This window comes from Brienomyrus brachyistius, chromosome 6, assembly GCF_023856365.1.
Source record: "Brienomyrus brachyistius isolate T26 chromosome 6, BBRACH_0.4, whole genome shotgun sequence".
Classification (NCBI taxonomy): Eukaryota; Metazoa; Chordata; class Actinopteri; order Osteoglossiformes; family Mormyridae; genus Brienomyrus; species Brienomyrus brachyistius.
The window spans coordinates 13,977,774-13,999,399 of record NC_064538.1 but is presented as its reverse complement, the minus strand read 5'-3'; the positions used below and the strand labels follow the sequence as shown (position 1 = coordinate 13,999,399).

The following is a 21,626-nucleotide window of genomic DNA, read 5'->3' as shown; positions in this document are numbered from 1 at the left end:
GTAAAACTACACCTGCATTTGAGCTTTCGTTTTTTAATACAATATGCACTAGCAAGAGGATCCCATGATTATTTTTAGAACAGAACATATTGTGGGAGTTATTTGTGATCATTCAGTTGATTTAAAAATAGCTGTTTGCTTACTGCAACCCGAAGAAATGACTACTATCTCAGCAGAGACAAGGATGGGACCTGGGCAATAAAGTAAGCATTTCATTTATTGCATACTAAATGCTTAAAATTAAATCATGATGACATTTAACAGGAAAAAATTTATTTTAATGTAATGCCACAAAAATTAATTTTCTCCAGAAGAGGCTGCATGGCCTGAAGATATCACACTTCATAACATCAGTACAGTCAGATGCTTCAGGAGTCACAGTGCATTCAGCAGACAATGGAGAGTCCCCCAAAAAAACAGGATGACAAAGACTATGGGCTGTAGTGTTGTCTGAACTTCAGAATGATTCCGTGACAATTTCCATGCATCCTGCTCTGCCCATACCAGGTTTTCAGATATTCTGCTGTGCCCCATCAGGAACCTTGAGGAAGCGTTTCTGCCTGGAGGACAGTGATGTTCATTATTTCACCCACAATCCTGATTTGACCACTTGTTATCGTTGCTGCAAAGTACTCCCAATAAACCCATCAATTACACAGATGGAAAAATCCATATCACTTCAATTAATCACGTCTGCTGGGCCGGGAAATTATTATCAGGAAACACTGACATACAAGGTGAAACAGTTCAGCTACTGTGGTCTTGGGCTTCTGCATTGTCCCCAGACCTCTGAACAAAAGTTAATTTCCTTTCATTTTTAACAAGTTATAAGGCTATAGTCAGAGGCGTGTAGTTCAGGACTAGAGAGTAAAAATACAGACCAGGATTTTTTTGCATCTAACTAGTTGAGTATAGAGTCACAATCAAATCTTGGCCTACAATTGTACTTTCTGGACCTGAACTATCTACCTCTGCCTATACCTTTTTTTATTTAAAGTATACTGGTAAGTTTGCATCCCTGGTCAATAAATCTTCCACTTATAAGATATTAGCTGAAAAAAAATATTTTAAAACATTCCAGAGGGAGGGAATAATTCGCTTAAATAAGTATGATGGCTTAAAAGAAATTAGCTTACGACAGCAGAGAACATAAAGGCAAGAGGTGCAATTAATCAGTGACACCCTGTGTGAAGCCCCACTGGGATTGATGCTTTTCTCGTTACATAGCAAATTAGGCTGGCGTGAATTCGCAGCAATTGCTTTAATTTTATTTGTGAGCAAGTAATATGGTTCAAGCTGCGTGGAATAAACTCAGGCACCTTCTTAAACACAGTATCTCACAGCCACTCTTTGGTGAAAACCTGCAAACCCCCCCAACTCATGGACATATCCTACATCAGTGGTCTCCAACACATTGCCCACGAGCTGCTAGCACACTATTTAGAAATCAGATCAATTATGTTAATTAGGTTTTTTTTTTTGTATTTTGCGTATGCAGGTGTATTTCACTGCAGGGTGGATGTGAGAGGAGAACTGATTTTGCTGTTGCCACCCCCGGCCCCCCCAGATTTTCCTTTTTGTAGATGTAGCTATCACTGTAAATAAGGCTGAAGTCTCCTGTCCTACATCCCACACCCCACACAGTAGGGCCTTTGAAATGTCACGCATGGACTGAGGAAAATCTTTATAATGTAAGTCATCCTCGAAGGATACTAAAATGCAAATACAGCTTAAACAAGAGACTGCAAGAGTGCAAAGGGAAAATATGAAAGGGGCTTAATGTGGGAGCTGTAACTGAAAGCCAGTGACCTTCATCTGGACCAAACTTTCTCACATTACCCTTTCTAAACACGATCCTCCCCCACCAGCATTTTCTGACTACAGAACGCAGTGAAAGAGCAAACACTTTCTCTTTTGTAAAGTTAAAAGGAAAGATATCAGCATTTCGCACACCCACACACACACACACACGAGATGCAGGGCACGAAGGCATGCAAGCTAATTTCTCTGCTCGTAGTTTCAGGACCCCTTTGATTATGTCACTTACGATTAAAGCAGTAACGGAACTGAAAAAAACATTCATGACGAATCACTGCACTAATAATCTACAAACATCCAGAAAAAAAAGATTTATGTCCTCTTTGTTCATGCATTTAAAAAACCCAGTGTGAGATAGTGAAGGTAATAGCTCACCCAAGAGAACTGCAACTGCACCCATTGTTAACTTTAATTAGCTTCCTAAATGAATAAGCTCCCTGTTTTATTTAACCTAATGAATGGATGCTGTTCTTAGAACCAATTTATCTTCTAGTATCTGTTCGCAACATCTCTTATTTTAAATGTGCATGGTACATCTATGTGTTAATACGGTCACTCTTTCTCAGATTTTTATAACGAATAAATACTCATGTCATATCACAGATACTCCTGAAGATCACAGGCACTCAGTGAATACCGACCGAGTCGGAATGAGTGACGAGGGATTCAAGAGACACGAGTTCAGAGCCCGAAGCAGGCGGTTATTACAGATATATATGGATCAAACTCCAGCTTCTGACACTTAATATTATGCCTGGGTGGTTATCCAGCATTGGAGACACAAAGTTAAGAACTCAGCACAATCGACAAACTCTTCCGCTATGCAAGGGAGATCCATCCGGCTTCATTTATAAGTTATTAAACCAGCCATTGGCAGCTAATTCTCACGGAGTCGTAATAAGATTTCAGTTTGCGCACTCGACCATTCAGGCTGTATTACCAGATGAAGAGAACTGAATCTGTATATCAGTTCTTATCAAAGCTTTACCATTCAAAGTAAGATTACTTAACCAACTGCGACAAGGCAAATCAAATAGGCATTTTAGCTTTTAATCAAGAATGTATTTTAACCTAAATGGCACATAAAATTTGTGACATTTTTTATGTAATGTTGTCATGGTGGTTTAATTGTGATTTAACTGATTTTGTTCGTAACTGAGGCCTGATTCATCTTGCCTCACACTGCCACTTGATTTGCATAATACAGCAGCAGCAGGTGGTTGGAAAGCAGATTCCCTGGACAGGAGCTGAAGACCAGCTGTAAATAATTCTCCTGCACTAACAGGATCTACATCCGTTTACGGGAGCTGCAGCATTTTTTTCCCAGAGGTCCATAGACTGCATTATGCAAATTATCGCTAAAATTAGCATCTTTGTTTTACCTTACTGGCCAATGATGATTCATCACTAATCAGACGGCAGTGCCCACTTCTGTGCCTTTGTCTGAGGGTGCTGGACGTGGGATAGAAGAACGAAACAGTGTGTCCCTGGGCTCCCCAATTCCGTTTACTCTCTTGACTGGAAGTGCTGTATTGCTTCTGTTGTATTTCAACACTGTATCATGCCGCTTGATAGCACCTTGATGTCTGGTCTCACACCACAGTCGAAGCCTGGGTTCACTTACCTCTGCACTACAATGTACTACTGTATTTTCATTATCTACATGATATTTCACATGCTCTGTCCGTATCCCACTGTATTTAGAAAATCAGAAAATAAATCTGAAATTCTAGTTTGTCCAATAACTTATCTAATTGAATGATAATGTACACCAAATTAAATGTAACTGATAGCAAATTATCAGTGTATTAAGTTACAACGTTCTGTAATTTTTTTGTAATTAATGTTTTGCCAAATCATTGTATTCTGGCCAATAAATCAGACAAAACTACAGCAAATTTCCAACATTAAAAACATTGTGGCCAAATATAAATGAATAATAAAATTTAATTAAAAAAGGCACCCCAATTATATTGTATACTTATGTAAATTTACGGTAAAAGTATTCACATCAAGGCAAATTGGGTTATTTAACAGGCTTTAAAAGACTTCTTTGCAAAACAAAAGGAGGAAATAATGACAGCTTGAGTCTTTTAGCCGTATGAATATGAATTAATATAATTGCACTTCCCTCCTCCAGCAAACCTACTCACACACATTCATTAAAAGGTGGAGATAAAGGAAATAATGGGGGTGGGGGTGGGCAGGAAAGGACAATGATTGCAACAGAGTGACCATTATGGAATACGAAGAATTTACTTCTGAAAAAGGATTTTTGTGTGTCTTATTAATATCTGAATACAACACACACTAACTACATACTAACTACACACTAACTACTAAACTACACTAACACTCAGTACTGTCTGCACCCCCCCCCCACCAAACTCAGTTGTTTCTGACTGTTGCTCTAAATGATTTTCGCATGACACTAAAAAACATGAACTGCCGTGGTGTGACACGGACCAGCCAGCACTCCACCCTCTCGCGCAAAACCCCCTCACTCTCTCGTGAGCAAAATGTACCAGCTGTCTTTGATCCTGTAGCTTCACCGGCAAACTGTGCTGAAGATTGCCCTTTCATGAGCACTGCTTACAACTAAATTGTTTTGTTTTTGTATTATAATACGATGATGGCCTTCCTGCTTATTGCTTTGCTGATGTTTAAACCAAAAAGGATGCGGGAGCCAAACATTTTACTGAGGCAGTCAACACACCTTCCTTCAGGGTACTATAATGGGATCCTTCCTTCGACTTGGACCAGTAAACACTGGTTTCCAAGTCTATGCCCTTAAATACTGTGGGCTCTGTTGCAATTAATGACAAATGACAATTAACAATAATTCAAATCCATTATATGAAAAGGCTTTTGTTTTATTTACTGCACTTATACTGAGTAGCATTAAAAACCTCTATTATCCCTAGTCCAATTGTTGCTAGAACTTTCCATGATTGACTAAGGACTCTGTACCAACTGCAACTGCTGTAGCTCAGGTTACTCACCACAGTAAATCTGCAGAGATCCATGCACTAACAGGCCCATTTTTATCTGTGGAATAGAACTCGCTTACAGTGATTACAGTGCATTTTTAAAAATGAAACAGTTTGTTTTCTACATCACTAGGTAATGTTTCTACTTATTAGATATATGTGCTACAAACTTATTTGCACACCAGTGAAGATCTTCCAACTCTACAGGGAGTAATTTTTTACGGATTTTGGACGGTAAAAGGTATGCAATCTAAAAATCATCAGAATTCTTTCTGATCTCAGTGGCAACATGTGCAAGACTTACTGCTGCTTATACTGTGTCAAAAAAAAACATTTTGTACAATTACTCTTGGTGAAAATACAAGGAGCTCTATTTTGACGATCTAAACGTAGAGCGCAAAGCAAAACTAACAGTTATAGTCAATTTTAATTTCGGATATTTGAAATTACATTATGGATATCTAAAATGGTAGCATGCTTTCAGAATTCAGAAATTAACATTATGACTAGTAACAATTGGATTGTAGATATCTGAAATAGGAGTTTTTCCTAGTAAGAATTCAATTGCAGATATTCAGAATGAACATTCTGGAAATCTGAAATATAATTGTGGCTATCTGAAATTAAAAGCCCAATAGACATGAATGGCAAAAGTGACGTAATTTCTCCTAGGAAAAATGACGATGTGATATCTGCAATGACAATTGTGGATAGGAAGAATGGCATTGTGGATATGTGAAATGCTCTTTTTAACTAGGAAGAATTAGAGATATCTGCAATACATATCCAGTCTAGCGATTAAATGTTAAAACGGTTTGCCGTACGCACCGGGCACCCCTCACTTGATACACACCACTCCTATGAGTGGTAAGCAGGCACAAAATCACTTCCAATTTTGACAACGTGCTGGCATGGCGTGAAAATGAGCAGTGAGCTGATACTAGACCAGAAAAACCACTTTGCATCATGCTTTGCGCAGGTGGAAAATAGAGTCAAAGGTCTCCAAACCCTTTGTCCCATAAACACTTTCACTGTCTCTCACACAGGATTTTCCCACAATACTAAAGAGCAGGCATGACCTTTTACAGTTGCTTACGCAAGTCATGCTCCTTTTACTTCAAAAAGAAACACATTTGTGTTTGTAGAATTTGCTACACATGCACTGTACCTCCATAATGAAGACTACATGGTATACTTATCAAGAACATCGTGAACACGGTTCAGATTGAGAACAGTAGCTCGGTGAGGACAATTCAATCAGTATGTACTTTACAAATTGCACAGTTGGGAAACTAAGAAAAATTCAGAGAGTCAGAGCAACGAGTGACAGAGACAAAAGTGTCTCGGATGAGGCAATGATGAGAAAAACATTACAGAGGCACTAAATAATAGATGACAATTTACCGAAGCTACAATAAAGGGACTGTAAAAATGACAAAGCCAATCGATAGGTCTTGGTCCAGGCAGTCGGCGCCAAAGCCAGCAAAGACGGGATCCTGTGGCTTTCCGCATTAACTGTTCCATCTACAAGCCTTTTTCGTTTACCCCAAAAAGACTTTTTCAAATACAAAATCGTCGGGATATTATTAAGAGAATAAACTATTAAAAGCCACCTTAAATCATCGGACTATAGTACAGACACTCCTACCTGTTTGATGGCCACCTGGACTTACGACCAGCATTCTGACCAATTGTTATTGTATACTGTCTGAAAACGTAGGTCATGCAAATGGCAGGGTGACGTCTCTGCGGGAAGCGTTTCAGCTCGCGTCACCATTTCTCAGTCTGAGTCTCCTTGCCGCAGTCGTTCAATATTCTCTGCAACAGTGTTCAGTCTCTGATTTCCTGTATTTATAGTATGTAAACCTCAGTAATGTATATTAGAACTGAGTCCATTCTGTTCATTATAGTATACAGTACACTATTGTATAAACATTTATAAATATATAAAAATGTTGTAACTGGTGCAAAGGAGAAATAAAACCATATCTAAAGCTGGTTGACACTAACACTGTTAGCAGAGTAGGCTTGTAATATCAGTAAGGGGTGGTTCTTCGCTTAGCTACCGATTCACTTAACAACTTCATCGTAGGAACGGAAGTCGGTCATGAAGTGAGTCGCGTTTGTATATAAAATCCGCACATCTCAACAAGCTGTGGTGCGGACGGTCTGACGATTAGTTTCAAGGGCCCCTTGTAGATGTTGCGTGGATGGACTGGTTTGGCAGACACTTTGGGGAGCGCTGAGCGACATCTGAGGTAACAACTTCTGCCACGTCCAAATCATACCTCATCAAACAATTACTAACCTGTCAAACTGATGATTTGCTTTTTGTCACTTCTGGTTCCTCTCCACCCACTGGTGTAGGTAGAACCAAGTGTTCCCACTAAGGTCAAAAATTAAGAAGGAAGGAGCAGGAAGGAGAGATGATGACAGAACCTCTATCTTTCATCATTCGAGAGACGGTAAATACCAACCTCACCTGCAGCTGAAATAGGATTTCTGATAGGCATTTTTTTTTTCCAAGTTAAATACCCCAACAAAATTTTTCTGGAGAACCATGCAATACTGTACCTCCGTTTTCATCTCGTTAACATGGAGGCCGAGACTACAGGCTTGTCATTAAAAAGGGCAAAAACAATTATAACTGCCCACAGAGATGAGGTCACCATAAAACAAGAGTGAGAGAGACAGAGGAAGAAGAAACGGCTCGGACATAAAAGAAACCCCGTTTCAAAGGAATTACAGTAATCATCCACAATTTCACCAAACTGAAAGAAACATAAAATCTAAAAATGCAGCTGGAAGATGGATAAACAGCTTCTCTAGAAAACCCAGAAGTTGCCAGACGATGAACATAATTCTCACAAATAATATTCTTTTTCTTCTCTATGAAATTGCGACATCCATATAAGTTTAAAACATCAAAATGGCTACATTGTAATGTTGTATTTTAATGCAATGCTATTTCACTGCTAGAGGAATAGAGGTAAATCGGGGGGCTTTTCTATAAAATAATAAAGAGGAAGGACTGCTAGTATAATCCAGCTATTTTTTTTGTATTTTTCCTATATGGTGAATTTCAAATGGTTGTCTTGAATAGGTTAAATCCTGTCATCTTAGATCACTCCTCACCTTTCGACTGCTTGAGTTTCAAATACACAAAGTCAGGAGAAGTTTATCATCTTTATTTACGGTTTTACAGTGAAAGAAAACAACTCTTGGTGTTAAATGTTCAAATGTACTAAAATCATTTTCAGTTTTTCTGAAATACTGGTTTGAAACCCACTGCACACCATCACACTGAACATAAGTACTTTAATTTAATGCCACTGGAATATACAGTTCGTCCAACTGTAGATTTCTAGGCTTTAATATTTCCAAATACAGAACATGGATTAAAAACCATAAAGGTCTTGAAATCCTATTACTACACACCTAAACGCTGTTATCCTATGCTCTCTGTGGCACATATTTGCAAATTGTTGTTGGGGGGTGGGGGGGGGGGGGTTGACCAATAATTATTCAGAGCAGGGCATGTGCTTTTATCAAACTGCTTTCCTGCAATCTAAAAATCTCTGCCATTCACAGCAGCTGATTGTTGTCTTTGTAAACATGCACTTAGGTGTTTTTTTATATATATATATATAAGTGCAGCCAGCCAAGTAAACACTAAAATGCAGCATATCAGATATAAGACAAATGATAATCTGACTAATAGAAAAAGGGCAGGGAAAAGCTGGAACAGTATCATTAGCTTGCAGCGCACTCTCTCTCTCTGCTGGCTTGTGCAATTGCTTCATAATGAGACATTTAATAATATAACTTCTTCCCATCAGCAACATCATGGGGAAACTAGTTATTACAACACACATTGTAGTTTGCAAAGTAATGAAACATGGCTTAACAAATATCTAAATGGAAGCATTTTAATATGTGAAAGCTGCAAAGGCACCGCCCTCCGATGGAGAAAGTGATACAGACATTGTGTGTTTACATTGTGAAGCATTTCACCCCCAAACATTGTTCATTGCCAGTCATAATCAGCCTTAGGTTAAGACCAGTCAATTTGAATCTGAACACCTTAAGGTTGTTGTTTCCCTAGACAACGTTTTTCCTATTTTTGTGTTTTCAGTAAATTCAGTAATTGGTCGCACATGAATGTCACACGAAAATGTAAACGAAATGTAAATGAAAAGTAAATGTAAACACTGAGCTGTCGGAAACAGAATTGTACTTTGCGGACAGCCCTCATCTCATCCTTCCTTTCACTATTGCTAAGTGTTATTGTTTCAATTTTGGTGAAATTTGTCTCAGTATTTGAAGAGATCCAGAGCTTCCCTCAAACAATGTGTTTGCAAAGTTTGGAAAAGACCAGCTAAATAATTTTTGAGATCTCATCGTGACAAGATAAAGTGTGTGTGCTGGCCCTTTCTCTGCCATCACTATGCAGCACTGTTTTATTCGTTTTGGTGCAGTATGTCTTAAAATCAATATGCCTACAAAGGTTGAAAAAGATCAGTCGAGTATTTTTTTAGTTCTCGCTAATAGGATCAACCACTGGAAACTACCCATTTTTCATCAGTTTGCAGCCCTGCTTCAGGTTGGGGCAGTCTGTGCCAGAATTTGATTCCCTACAATGTGTCTGAAAAATCTGAAAAAGATCCGTACAATACTTTTAGAGTTACAGTACCATGTGAACAAGTGTCTTCTACAGCTGCCATTTACTTCCTTTGCTGCGACACAGTGCAAGCATTCCAATTTTGTGGCAATTATCTGTAAACCAGGTGTAGCTCTTCATTCATGAGTTCAATGTTTTTCGTGAAGCAGTAATAATACATATCCATCGCATACCTTTTGTTTTATCAAATGCATAAAGGTCAAATGCAGTCCACTTTCACCCTTCGCTTTGCTGCCACTAAGCAACATTGCTTCAGTTTTGGGGCTCAAAGTTTAATCAGTCCCAGTTTGGCTCCGATACAATGGAAATGCAAATTTAGTAAGAGATCCATCAAAATCCATCCATCCATCCATTTTCCAAACCGCTTATCCTATTGGGTCGCGGGGGGTTCGGAGCCTATCCCGGAAGCAATGGGCACGAGGCTGGGAACAACCCAGGATGGGGGGCCAGCCCATCGCAGGGCACACTCACACACCATTCACTCACACATACACACCTATGGGCAATTTTGCAACTCCAATTAGCCTCAGCATGTTTTTGGACTGTGGGGGGAAACCGGAGTACCTGGAGGAAACTCCACGACGACATGGGGAGAACATGCAAACTCCACACACATGTAACCCAGGCGGAGACTCGAACCCAGGTACCAGAGGTGTGAGGCAACAGTGCTAACCACTGCACCACCATGCCGCCCCCTCCATCAAAATCTTATCTTAAAATATCATGTTAATGGTATCACATGTTTAAACTGGCCTTTTTTAGTATCACTATGTGGCGTTGCATCACTTTTGGGATGATCTGTCTCAAAATTTTATCAGTTCCATTCTGGTCCTCTTACAATGCTTCCGCAAAGTTTGAGAAAGATCCATCGAACGGTTATTGAGTTATTGTCTTAATGTAATTAAGTGTCAAAACTTTTTTTTACTATCATTAAGTGACTCCGCTTCAATTTTGGCATGCTCTGTCCCAAAATGTAATCCGTTTTAGTTGCTCATCCATACAATGCCTGTGCAAAGTTTGCAAAAAATCCATGATTTTTTGAGTTATTGGTTCACATACCAAAGTATCTGCGGTGGTGGCGGAGATGGCAATAGTGGCAGTGGACCAGTGCTAAAACCATATGTATTCCCCTAAGGTCGGGGAATAAGATAATTCAAAGATCAGACTGACAAATACTCGTCTATTTTTGTATTCCAACAAAACATAACGTCCAAAAACACTCTGAAAAAAATTCTCAAAGTCATATTTTCTGTGTTGAAAGTGCATAAAAGCGTCTTTCTGGTCAAGACATTTTCCAGTTTACTGTTCATCATTTATGTGTTAGGACACTGACAGGATATTTTGACACCCTTTATTAACAATGTGTGTCTGGCAGGTGCCAATTTTTATAAATAACTTTTGTCCTTTTCGAGGTAATTAAATTTCATGCATTTAAAAAAATTAATTACAAAACAGTAACTTTCTTGTACATGCTAAAGTAACTTTAGGAATGACAAACCAACATTCTTTCAATAAAACCATGCAGAGTATTACTATAGAGAAAAAATTAATGGCAAAAACTAAATTATTGTAAGCACAAAAAAACTGCAAACAAATGGTTTTTATTATGTAACAATTCTGCATTGATACAAATAAAGCTTATTATAACAAGTAAATAGCTGTGGGATTGCCATAAGAATGGAGTACGGCCACCGAAAATAAGCATCTAAGCAAATAAGCAATATTTTAGCAAAACTGCAGTGGAACAGAACAGAGTGCAAATTGAGAGCTACAGTAAATACCGTTAGCTATTACTGATGGGAAAGCCAACATGTTTGCGACAGAGTACATATCTGCAGGTAGTTAGGGCTCATCTAGATTAAATTATGCTGAGCACCAGCTGGGGTAGAATATGCTTAAATTTCAATATCACTTATGCAATCTTTAACATAATTTCATCCTTTGTGTGCACTGGACATCTGAGAACTTGCAATTACAGTGTAATTAAATGAAATCTGAAAGAAATCCATGCGGCGCAAACAAGGAAGCCATCATTTTCAGTGCACTGCTACTTAACATTCATGATTATTAATCGATGTATCATTTATAGAGCTGGACATGTTACTGAAGCGATTCCGGTTAAATACTGTACCCTGCAGTACAACAGCGGGCTGCGTCAGATTACACGTCGATATGACTGCCCACTGTCAAACTATCCTTCGTGGGATCCATTTCACTTCTTAGGGGAGAAATTTCATAAGCTACGGTGAATTTCATTGTTTCATTACCCTATATATTTTCATCTCTTAAATTTTCTGAATCCATGTACTAAATTTAACGAGATAAAATCCCGCATGCAAAGGCATAGGGGCATGAGACCACTATCTCACAAACTCAGACTCACCATCACACTAGTCAGTATTCACCTCTGACTGCAGTAAGTCATCGACCCAAACTATCATCAATCAGCTTACAATAATCATTTTCTATGCATATTTTTATGTGACCCATAAAATACTAGAACTATTCATAGGGATCATTCTAGAATGGAGATTACATTAAGTGCCTCTTTAATGCCCTTATTAAATAAAATATTTCATTATTTCCAACTGTTGGCATCACTTTTTTATTATTTGTAACAATGATTTTTGAATAGTATAGCTCATGTACAGATTCATTCCCAGACTGCAGAGATATTTCATTTGAACTTAACTCTGTAAAAATCACGCACACGTTACTTAGATGATGGGAGCTGGAGAAGCAGTAATTTTCCTCTCCAGCAACTTCTGATGTAAATGTGCAGAAACATGGAAGAACAGGCTGAGTGACTGCAGTGATTTATCACTGTCTTCCAGAGAGCAGGACCAAGAAAGGGAGAAGATAGGGGCCAGTATAACAAACAGCTCTAACTCTGACCATATTATTGAGACTATAGTAGCCCCAGTTTAGCATGGGAAACTCACACCCCTAAGAAAGAACGGCAATAAATAAAACTCCCCCGAAATGTTTTTCTCCCCAGACGAAGGTCCACTGCAACAAGGTGTATCCATTTCTCAGAAGCTCAGCAGCCGGTCAAAGACACAGTGGGCTTTTAATCTCCCCAGTGCTGTCACCCCACGTTAAACCCATTTGTGTGTCAATAAATGCAAGCTGGCACTTGCAGACCATCACTCCCACCTTCTTAAATTCAGGATTTTTTAACTTCATTTTCAAGTTAATTAAACATTAAAGTAGCTCTCTAACTGATACGGATTAAACAACACAGAGATAACAGAAATTAAATCTACAGCATTCTTCCCATGCTAACAGACTGTACCATTTTCATTCTTTTGCAAGGGTTCCAGAGTAATGAGAAAGACCCAGACGAGAGCCCTCAAACCTCGCTGCTGCTCCAAACCTTCATACCACTCTTCAGACATTTTGGGCACCCATGAAAATCACATTTGCCTCCCCCAAATTGGCTTGTAATTGCACATGCCATAGCCGTGGAATTAATTCAGCTGCCAGGCTGAAATAGGATGTATAATTGCCTATGAGACTTTTCCTTCAAATATTTATATGGAGATGGAGCAAGATGGTCCATAACTGCACTGGTCCTTTTTGATTCACGTTTCCATTGTGTTGCAGGTAAATTGCATTTCGTGGCTAAACAGGGAATGGTGCAAAGCTGCCGGTCCATTACTATTTGCATGGGCACAGAGGCGAAATAACTGAATAGATTTACCAAGTCTCTTCCATATGGGGAAAAACAGCTCTGGAGTGAAAAGATAAGCTAATTCAAATAAATAAATAAAAACCCTGTAAGCTAAATATGAATCAAATAGCCAAAAGACACACAAACAAAGTAAACAGCAATAAAGAATACCTAACCCTAAAGGATGATTTTTTTAAGTTCAGCTTGCACTAATTACCATCTATTTATGTTGCTTGATTTGCGCAATAAATAACTAAGGTTGCATTGGCAACCTGTGCACCAGTTGTGATCTGGTTAGTTCAAGAATTCAACATTCTTTAATGTAGAATAAAATATACTTTCTCCTAAAATGTGTATCTCAAATTGGCTGTAAACCCATAGAAATAGAATTTCTCTATAAGCACAAAATCCTTCTCAGGATTAATGTGCTATATTAGATACCTGAATCACAAGGTTTTAATGGAAAATGAGATGCATGGTATTGCCTATATCTCATTAAAAATAATGGAAACAAAGCCCTACTTTTCTTGTTAAAGTAATGTAATAATATACTAATTAGTTAATATCGTTTCTGAAGTTCAATATATGTGCTCTGCAATCCTCAGACACAATGGAGCCCCAGTAACCAAAACACAGACATTCAATTCCAAAGTGAGAACTTTAACATGATGAGAAAATCCAAACTGTGAAGTTTTGGGGGGAAACAAACAATGGCAGTATTCCATTTGCTGGACTTGTTCTGTTCCAAATAACTACCTCTGCAATGTACCTGTTTGGACCAAACCCCTGTACATAACCACATCAGCGCCATCTCTGTGTAACCCAATCAGCTTCATGACCAGATGGTGAGATGGGAGTTTTGATAAAGAGCAACAATCCCAAGGAAAGGGCTGTGAGGGTACCCTGGCGCCCGAGATTAAGAATTGATCCTTCTTAATGGAGCGTGACAGTAATAAACGACGAGGCCTTTACCACAATTTTACTGTGCCGTTAATCCTGAAGACACATAAATGGCTTTTGAAGATGGCCCCAAAGCATGCCTGCGTTACCAGCTTTAATTTCATTGTTTGTGCACCAGCTACACCAAAGTCACCTTGGTGAGCCAATCCTACCATTTAGACTATGAGATTGCTACAGACCTTCATGTCACTATTGACAGACCACAGCACTTGTTTGTACACTGTAAATTTTGGGGGCCCAGAACAAGTTAATATCTTAAAGTCTTTTGTCTAAGTACCGACAAACATCTAGCATTTTAAACATGCGACTTGTATATGAATATGAACATAGCAGCTGGATCCTGGTAAATATTAACTAAAATAAATATTGTAGCTATATAGCTGCACCCCCCCCCCCCCTAGGTTTTGTACCAGCCATCGCTAAATAATCTTGGAGAACCTGGAGACCCCGGCCAACCAGCAGCTTCTCCTATCTGCGCTCCGGGATACAAACAAGGTTCTGATCATCTTCCATCCACGAAATGCCAGGAGTGCAATTTCCGGTGAAGCCAGACCTCCTTATCAGCAGACAGTGCTGCACCCCCGCCACTCTCCGCTCACCTCCCCAGATCCGATCCTATCTGAGAGATGAGGGAGAATCGGCCCGGAGCACCTCGCCTGATGGTGTCTCGCTGCCGTTTCCACCCCACCTCCCGCGCACATAACTCTCTGGGATTAAAGACTGGATGTCCGCAAAGTGCAGGATGCATTTGGCACGCTTTGCAGCCACCTGAGCCACAAGCTTCAGCATGGGGGTGGTGAGTGTCTTAGCAGGTCATCGGACGGTCGTCGGTTCAAATCCCAGAGTCAGCAGTGATTTCACTGTTGGGTCCTTGAGCAAAGGCCTTAACCTCCAGGTGCTACAGGGACTATCTGACCCTACTTTTACAAAAGTATGTTGCTTTGGAGAAAAATGTTTGCTAAATGAATAAAAAATGTTACATGAGGCTTCTCAGGCCTGAGGGAAACTGCCCCCCCCCCAGCCCATCCCCAGGTTGTCACTATGGAGGCTCTCAGCAAAAGCCAGACCTGCTGAAATGGCCTTAAGGAGTGCAGATTTTTGCACATGTGTCTGTGGTGAGAGGAGATGCGTATCTGGAGGTTTAATATCAGAGACTGGGTCGGATTAAAGAGCTTTTCTCTGCTGTGCCCCAGGGAAAAGACTATTAGTGATGAAGTCAAACAGTCCATGAATGGAAATGTTAATGGCAATGTTGTTTTTTTTTTTTTTTTTTTTTTAAGTTTATTTCGCCATTACTAGCAGAGTGTCGATTTCCCTGTATTGCTAATGTCAGGCCGTACGACTGAAAACCTCATAACTCAAGCTCATGCATCACAGCTGCAGCCTGCGCCTCAGGTTATTCATCAAGCGAAAACATGCATCCATTGATTGCTTATAAACGGCAGGATGGAATAATAAAGGCATGTTGTTAATTAATATAATTAATTTTCCAAACCCATCAATAAACACTTATCGCTTCTCAACAGGGCTCAGATGAAATATTAATGGAAACTTTAAGGCTTCTTTTCAAAACAACCATGCTTATGTAACGGAGTTATGGTAATACGACCTAAGGCGCTTTAACTCAGTTTGTATTGTAATGACATAGAATAATAACATGAATAATAAATGTTTGACACACTGACATCTATTATTGTTCCAATGTCACACTGTACCAAAACTTTGACCACGTAATTCTACTTATATAACCAGTGTGTGCTTGTCCCAGTTTATGGAAAAATTACAACAGGTGATTTGAAGGCACATGCATCTAAAAATAATAGCAAACAAACAAGTAAATACATTTGTAGTGAATAAAACAGATTTAGCATTACTGCATGCAAAAACATTCAGTTGACCAGAAACTAATAAGAGTATTAAAAGCATTTTACTATTATATTTTACGATGTGTAACAGACAAGCCCTTTTGCAGGGGTCAGGGGAGGGTTTGGAGGTGACACCAGCTCAGCATAGCACATGCACTGCAGACACTGTGCCCCGTTCCCATTAGCCTACCTGCAGCTCTGGGTCTTCCTCGTGCTGCAGGTGGGCTTCCTCTGCAGCTTCTACGAGGCGCTGTAAGAGAGAGGCAGCGTCGCATTATCACAGGAGAACTCGTCGTTCCCGTAGTCGCTCAGTCGTCCGAGTCTCTGCTGTCGTGCTGCTGAAAGCTGCCATCTCGGTGACTCCATTTCCCAGCCTGTCAATGATTTAGGATAGAAGCTGATTGACAGCTTCGGTGCTAATATAGCTGACATACCATTTTTATGCCGTATTGAAATATGTTGCTTTTGCAAATTGAGATTATGGCAGATTATGGCAGACATAGGCACTTATCACTGTGTCAGTAAGCCTGCAAACCCTAATAATACTAAATACTAACCTGAAAATCAATAGCACAAGACACCACAATGGTGTGGCTGCCACTTTTCACACAGCACTCGCTTTCAGTTCAAGCTTTCTAGCACTTTCTTCGGCTCCCTCAATGTGACGGCCATCGGACAGTGATTCCCCAGCATTGCAATTTACAGCACGGTGACTGCAACATGTGCAATCATTTACTAAATAACCCCAAAGCAGAAACGTACTGTACTTTGTGTGAACTAATAATTTGGTTCAAAAACATCATCTTTTCCCCCCCGGCATTCAATTCTGCCTTTAAAGCGGCATTTTGCAAAGAGCACATTTATATCCCTGTGCCAGATGCTCAAACTTCACTCAAATCACTAAAAATGAAACTGATATAGTAGAGAATCATTTTTATATGAGATATAATCCCACATCTACTGTAACGCAAGGTTATTTTTTGATATCTTATTTCTATTTATCTTTTTATAGTTTCATAGATTAAAATAAAATATGAGCAATTTTAACAGATTTCCTTTTGCTACTCAAATAAAAAGCCAGCATATTTCGGACAGTAACCTCAGGTTCATGTTCCCTAAGCGGGGGTTGGGGGGGAGTGCATTGGCCTTATATCCACAGAGGATTTTTTTTACGCCTCTAACTGCTATAAAAGTCTTTGTTTCCTCCCCTCTGTTGTCTTCAGTCCCCCCTCCCGCTCCGACTCATCCAGCGACCAATGGAACCATTTTTGATCCTGTTCCTACCCTAATACCCCCGTAATCAGAGTTGGGTAATTCGGATCCAGAGAGTAAAAGTCCAGACCAGGATTTTGTTCCAACCAACCAGTTGAGTACTCTGTGACTGTGACTCTTTATGCTCAACTGGTTGGTTGAAACAAAATCCTGGTCTGGACTTTTACTCTCTGGATCTGAATTACCCAACTCTGCCCGTAATGAACTTTCTTCAACCACCCAGTGCTCTTCCGACAGCTCGTGGGCGAGCAGCTGCCAAAGGATGCATATGACCCAGAGGAACCATGTCTCAACGCCCTCTGAGCTCTGATACAGAGCATCCAACAGACCCTAGGATTGGCTTCCTAGCTGACGTTGAGCTCATGCTGCTGTCCGCCGACCTTAACCGACCCTGTCACTGGGTCAGGGCGTGCTGTTGTTTCCCGGCTCATAAACATCACACTCAGGCAAGCGTGTGACCTTTCAGGCACCATCATTCCAGGATGTGGTGCAGAATTGCAATATGCTAAGGAAGATTTGAGATGTGAAAAACACCATTTAAGTACAACTGTGACAATGGCCAGTGAAGGGGACCTGACAGTGGGGAGGATTAGGGGCTAATGTTATTAGTTCAAGTGAGCTGACACCTGGGCACCAAGGAGGACTGGGCAGAAAAAAAGACAGTGGATTAAAAGACCTGTCATGCTCAAGAACGCAAGCAGACGGAGAAACTGACACACTCTAAAAACACACCCGCTAGGCATACAAACATGCACACATACACACACAATCATGTATGCACACACATATTGTCTAACATGGCAGATGGAAATACACTTGCCATAAGCATTTTTGTTTTATGATTGTTTTATTTTGCACGAAAATCTCAGCAACATTCATCTTTTGATTCCATGAATTTGCACGCAAGCCATTTGCATGACCCAGTGAAAACGCGCTGCTTGTACTATACGTGCTGTGAATGCACACCGTTTCCTCCAAAGCCATTTCTGGATCATTACACATCGATGGGAGGATGTAAAAATCCACTACAAGTATTTCATTACCCTCAATATCCCCTGTACTGATGATGGAAAGGCATATTTTGCACTCCCCTTCAAATGCATGTCCTGTTTTAAAGGCAGCCTGTAACACTGACTTCAGCCTATGATCAACTTAACCTCACCATGGCAACAAAGCAGCTAAACTGTAACATTTATGCTATTCGTAAATAATGTTGAGGTATCAAGCCGGATTTCTCTACCAGACAGTACAAAGACCATAAGTGGTCCTCAGAGGTCACTGAATGATCCAGGGCGGATCTGGGATAATTCTCCTTAGATGGAGCTAATGCAGAGAGACAGGTGAAAACATGGCATCGCACTGAAAGAGAAAACAGCCATTTGCACAGAATAAACAAAAAAACACACACACACACACACACACACACACACACAGAGCTCTGGGGGAAAACAGGCAGACCTTATCTGAGTTAGAGTGCAGTATAAATTTCTGCTATAATGAAAGCCAAAGTGGCACTTCAGTCCTAACTGCAGTACCTGACACGAATGACTACCGCGCTTTCAGAACAAAAAAAAACAATCAGTGAAAAACAAACTGTAACATTTTCAAAGGTCTGACCAGTTAGGGTCTGACTGCACAGTAAATGTCAGCCTCATCTGTGTGATCCAGCTGTCAATAAGAACATCTGCTGGGGCTGATGTACTGTCCCCCCTTGATCGACATGCAAGTTTGAAAATTATCTGAAGACCTATCGACCCTTTAGCATCCACCTGATCACAGATTTCCTCTCTCGTACATCAATCGATTGTCCAAATAGCATTAAGAAGGTGAATATAATGCTTTGTTGGCATGGTAACGTTGCCCTATGGAAACCTGCCAAAGCCAAACAAGAACTTCAACGTATGAATGATTTCTATCACCAGTATGTCGAATGGCTGCCAGCCTCCTTCGCGTTACAGGGAAAGCCTCAAAGTCACAGCTCACAATCAATTTACAAGCTGATTGGCTGACAGCTATCACTCGACATTTCAAAGATATTTCCAGAAACTCATCAACAAATTAAAGCACATTCCCCAAATAGATGTGCTCTGTCTATCCAGCCCAGACCAAAGATACACTGTAGACACAAAGAGAAACCAGCATAAATATTCTACTACTGCTGTAAGGGACAAATACTTTTACAAAGTCACTGACATGACATGCGGACAGCCCAGTGCAGGTCTGACAGGGAGACCTACGGTAACTATCAGGTATTTTTAAAAGAACTCCAGACATTTACCAGTCAAAATGCTATAATTCTGCAAATTTGACTAAGCATAATAAGAACACACATTTTTTTTTTTTTAATCATATTCCCAGGTCCGTTGGGGTTTATTTAACATACTGATGTCAGGAATATTAGGGGGTCGTGTTTGAGAAACTACTTGTGTAAAGATTCAACTAAACTGGTTCACACAAAATTATGCATATGGATATATGTTCTCCATTCCTTAAGGAAAGTTCCTTAAGTTTGCCCCGACAATGGGACAGATTTTAAAAACTTATTAATATACTTTAAAGCAAAAAAGTCAAGCACAGGCAAAAGGACGCAGCCCAAACTATATGCCACACAGAGGCCGGTCTTCTGCCTGTCAGATCCATCTTCTCTGACAAGCATGCCTCTGAGGACTTGGAATCGACAGGACTGGGGCTGCCAAAGGCGAGTTACGCAGATGCAGCAGCGAGGTCAGACTCAAGTATTAGCCAAGGTCAAGACCTCAGGTCAAAGCATGGTCAGCCAAGCCACAAGCAGGATCCAGGATGCTCAAGTACTTCAAAAACCAGAAGAGACAGAACAAGCAGAACCAGAGAGACGAACCAAGAACCCAGATCACCAGAACTGAGTGGGTGAACATGACCGAACCAAGTGACCAGAGTGATGTTTGATTGATTGATTGATTGATTGAATGACTAAACAAATGAACTTGTGTTGCAGGACCAGACAACTTTCCGCTTTTTACAATATACCAATACACATTAAAGCACTGCCTAAAAACAGGTTTCGGAGATGAACAAGGAGGTTTTCCAAAAAGCAGCCAACCTGGCACTTACACTTTCCATGAAATATGCATGAATTTAACCAGAGGAATGAGGCACTCGGTCTTCTGTCCTACTGTCACCCTCTGACAGTGGAAATTATAGGCGAGTCATTAAAGAGGAAGGACAATTAAGATTCAAAGAACAATCGCTGAAGTACACCAGACGTCAAATAAAATAAATGAAAATGAGAAAAAAATATGAGCGAATGAATAAGACAGAAGCATTTTTCATCTAAGAAGTGTGATTCTGTAGTACTGGTTGCTTCAGTGAAAGAAATACTGACCAGCAGAGTGACAGTTTATGTGGAAAAATGCTCATTACAGTTACTCTTAATGAGTTTTGTGAATTCTACCAATATATCAATTAGAATTGTATCCACACGTACAGACTGACAATGCTGCCGTTTTACTTGAATCAGAGGGAATCCCAAGCCTATGGGCTCATTTGTCACCGATTTCATTAAAATTGTAACAGAATTAAGAAGATACCTATATATCCATGACACTGTAACAAAGGCTCTGCCTTTGCCTTAAAAGGCATGCTTGTCAGTGATTTGCTTAACAAACCAGCCTGTGTGAGATACTAAGAGCTGTGATGAACCGCGATATCTTTCCCATGAAGTGAGCATGTTATACCCAATGAAGCAACAGGAATGGGATATCCAGCAGGAACAGGATATCCAGAAGGAACAGAATATCCAACAGGAACAGAATATCCAGCAGGAATGGGATATCTAGCAGGAACAGGATATCCAGCAGGAACAGAATATCCAACAGGAACAGGATATCCAGCAGGAACAGAATATCCAGCAGGAACAGAATATCCAGCAGGAACAGGATATCCAGCAGGAACAGGATATCCACAGGAACAGAATATCTCAGCTCTCTATTTTTTTCTCTCCCTATTTCTCCCTTTTCACATAGTAAAAGACGTACTTAGAATGCATTAAAATTACACAGCAACCTAAATCACAGCAATCAAAGCATGGTCATTGCTGCCTTTTTGCCCCCATAATCTCACTTTCCTTTGACTGATACCTTCCAGAGTAGTCATCTGACCTTAAAAATCAAAATTCATTATTAATGCACGAAAAACCATGCACACTGTGCTGGAAAGGGGGCCTCATAAAGGTGACCTGCGCTAAAAGCCTGTGTTGCGGATTGCGGCCACATCATCGACTGCCTGCGACCCGCCATCCTCGCTGTGGCACTATCTGCTTCCGCCATTCACTCTCCTCACATGACAGGCAGTATAACATCCTTCCAGGTAAAGAAACTCTGGGTTTTCTC

At 40.2% G+C, this 21,626-nt stretch overlaps 1 protein-coding gene across 1 annotated transcript in view; it reads right to left on the bottom strand.

Annotated features, from left to right (window-relative positions):
* Nucleotides 1-21,626, bottom strand: part of cacna2d3a (calcium channel, voltage-dependent, alpha 2/delta subunit 3a) — a 154,507-nt gene that overhangs the window by 93,626 nt on the left and 39,255 nt on the right. Inside the window, exon 4 of the mRNA XM_049017799.1 lies at nt 16,178-16,237. Within this exon, the coding sequence (XP_048873756.1) occupies nt 16,178-16,237 (60 nt within the window). The remainder of the gene's footprint in view (nt 1-16,177; nt 16,238-21,626) is intronic.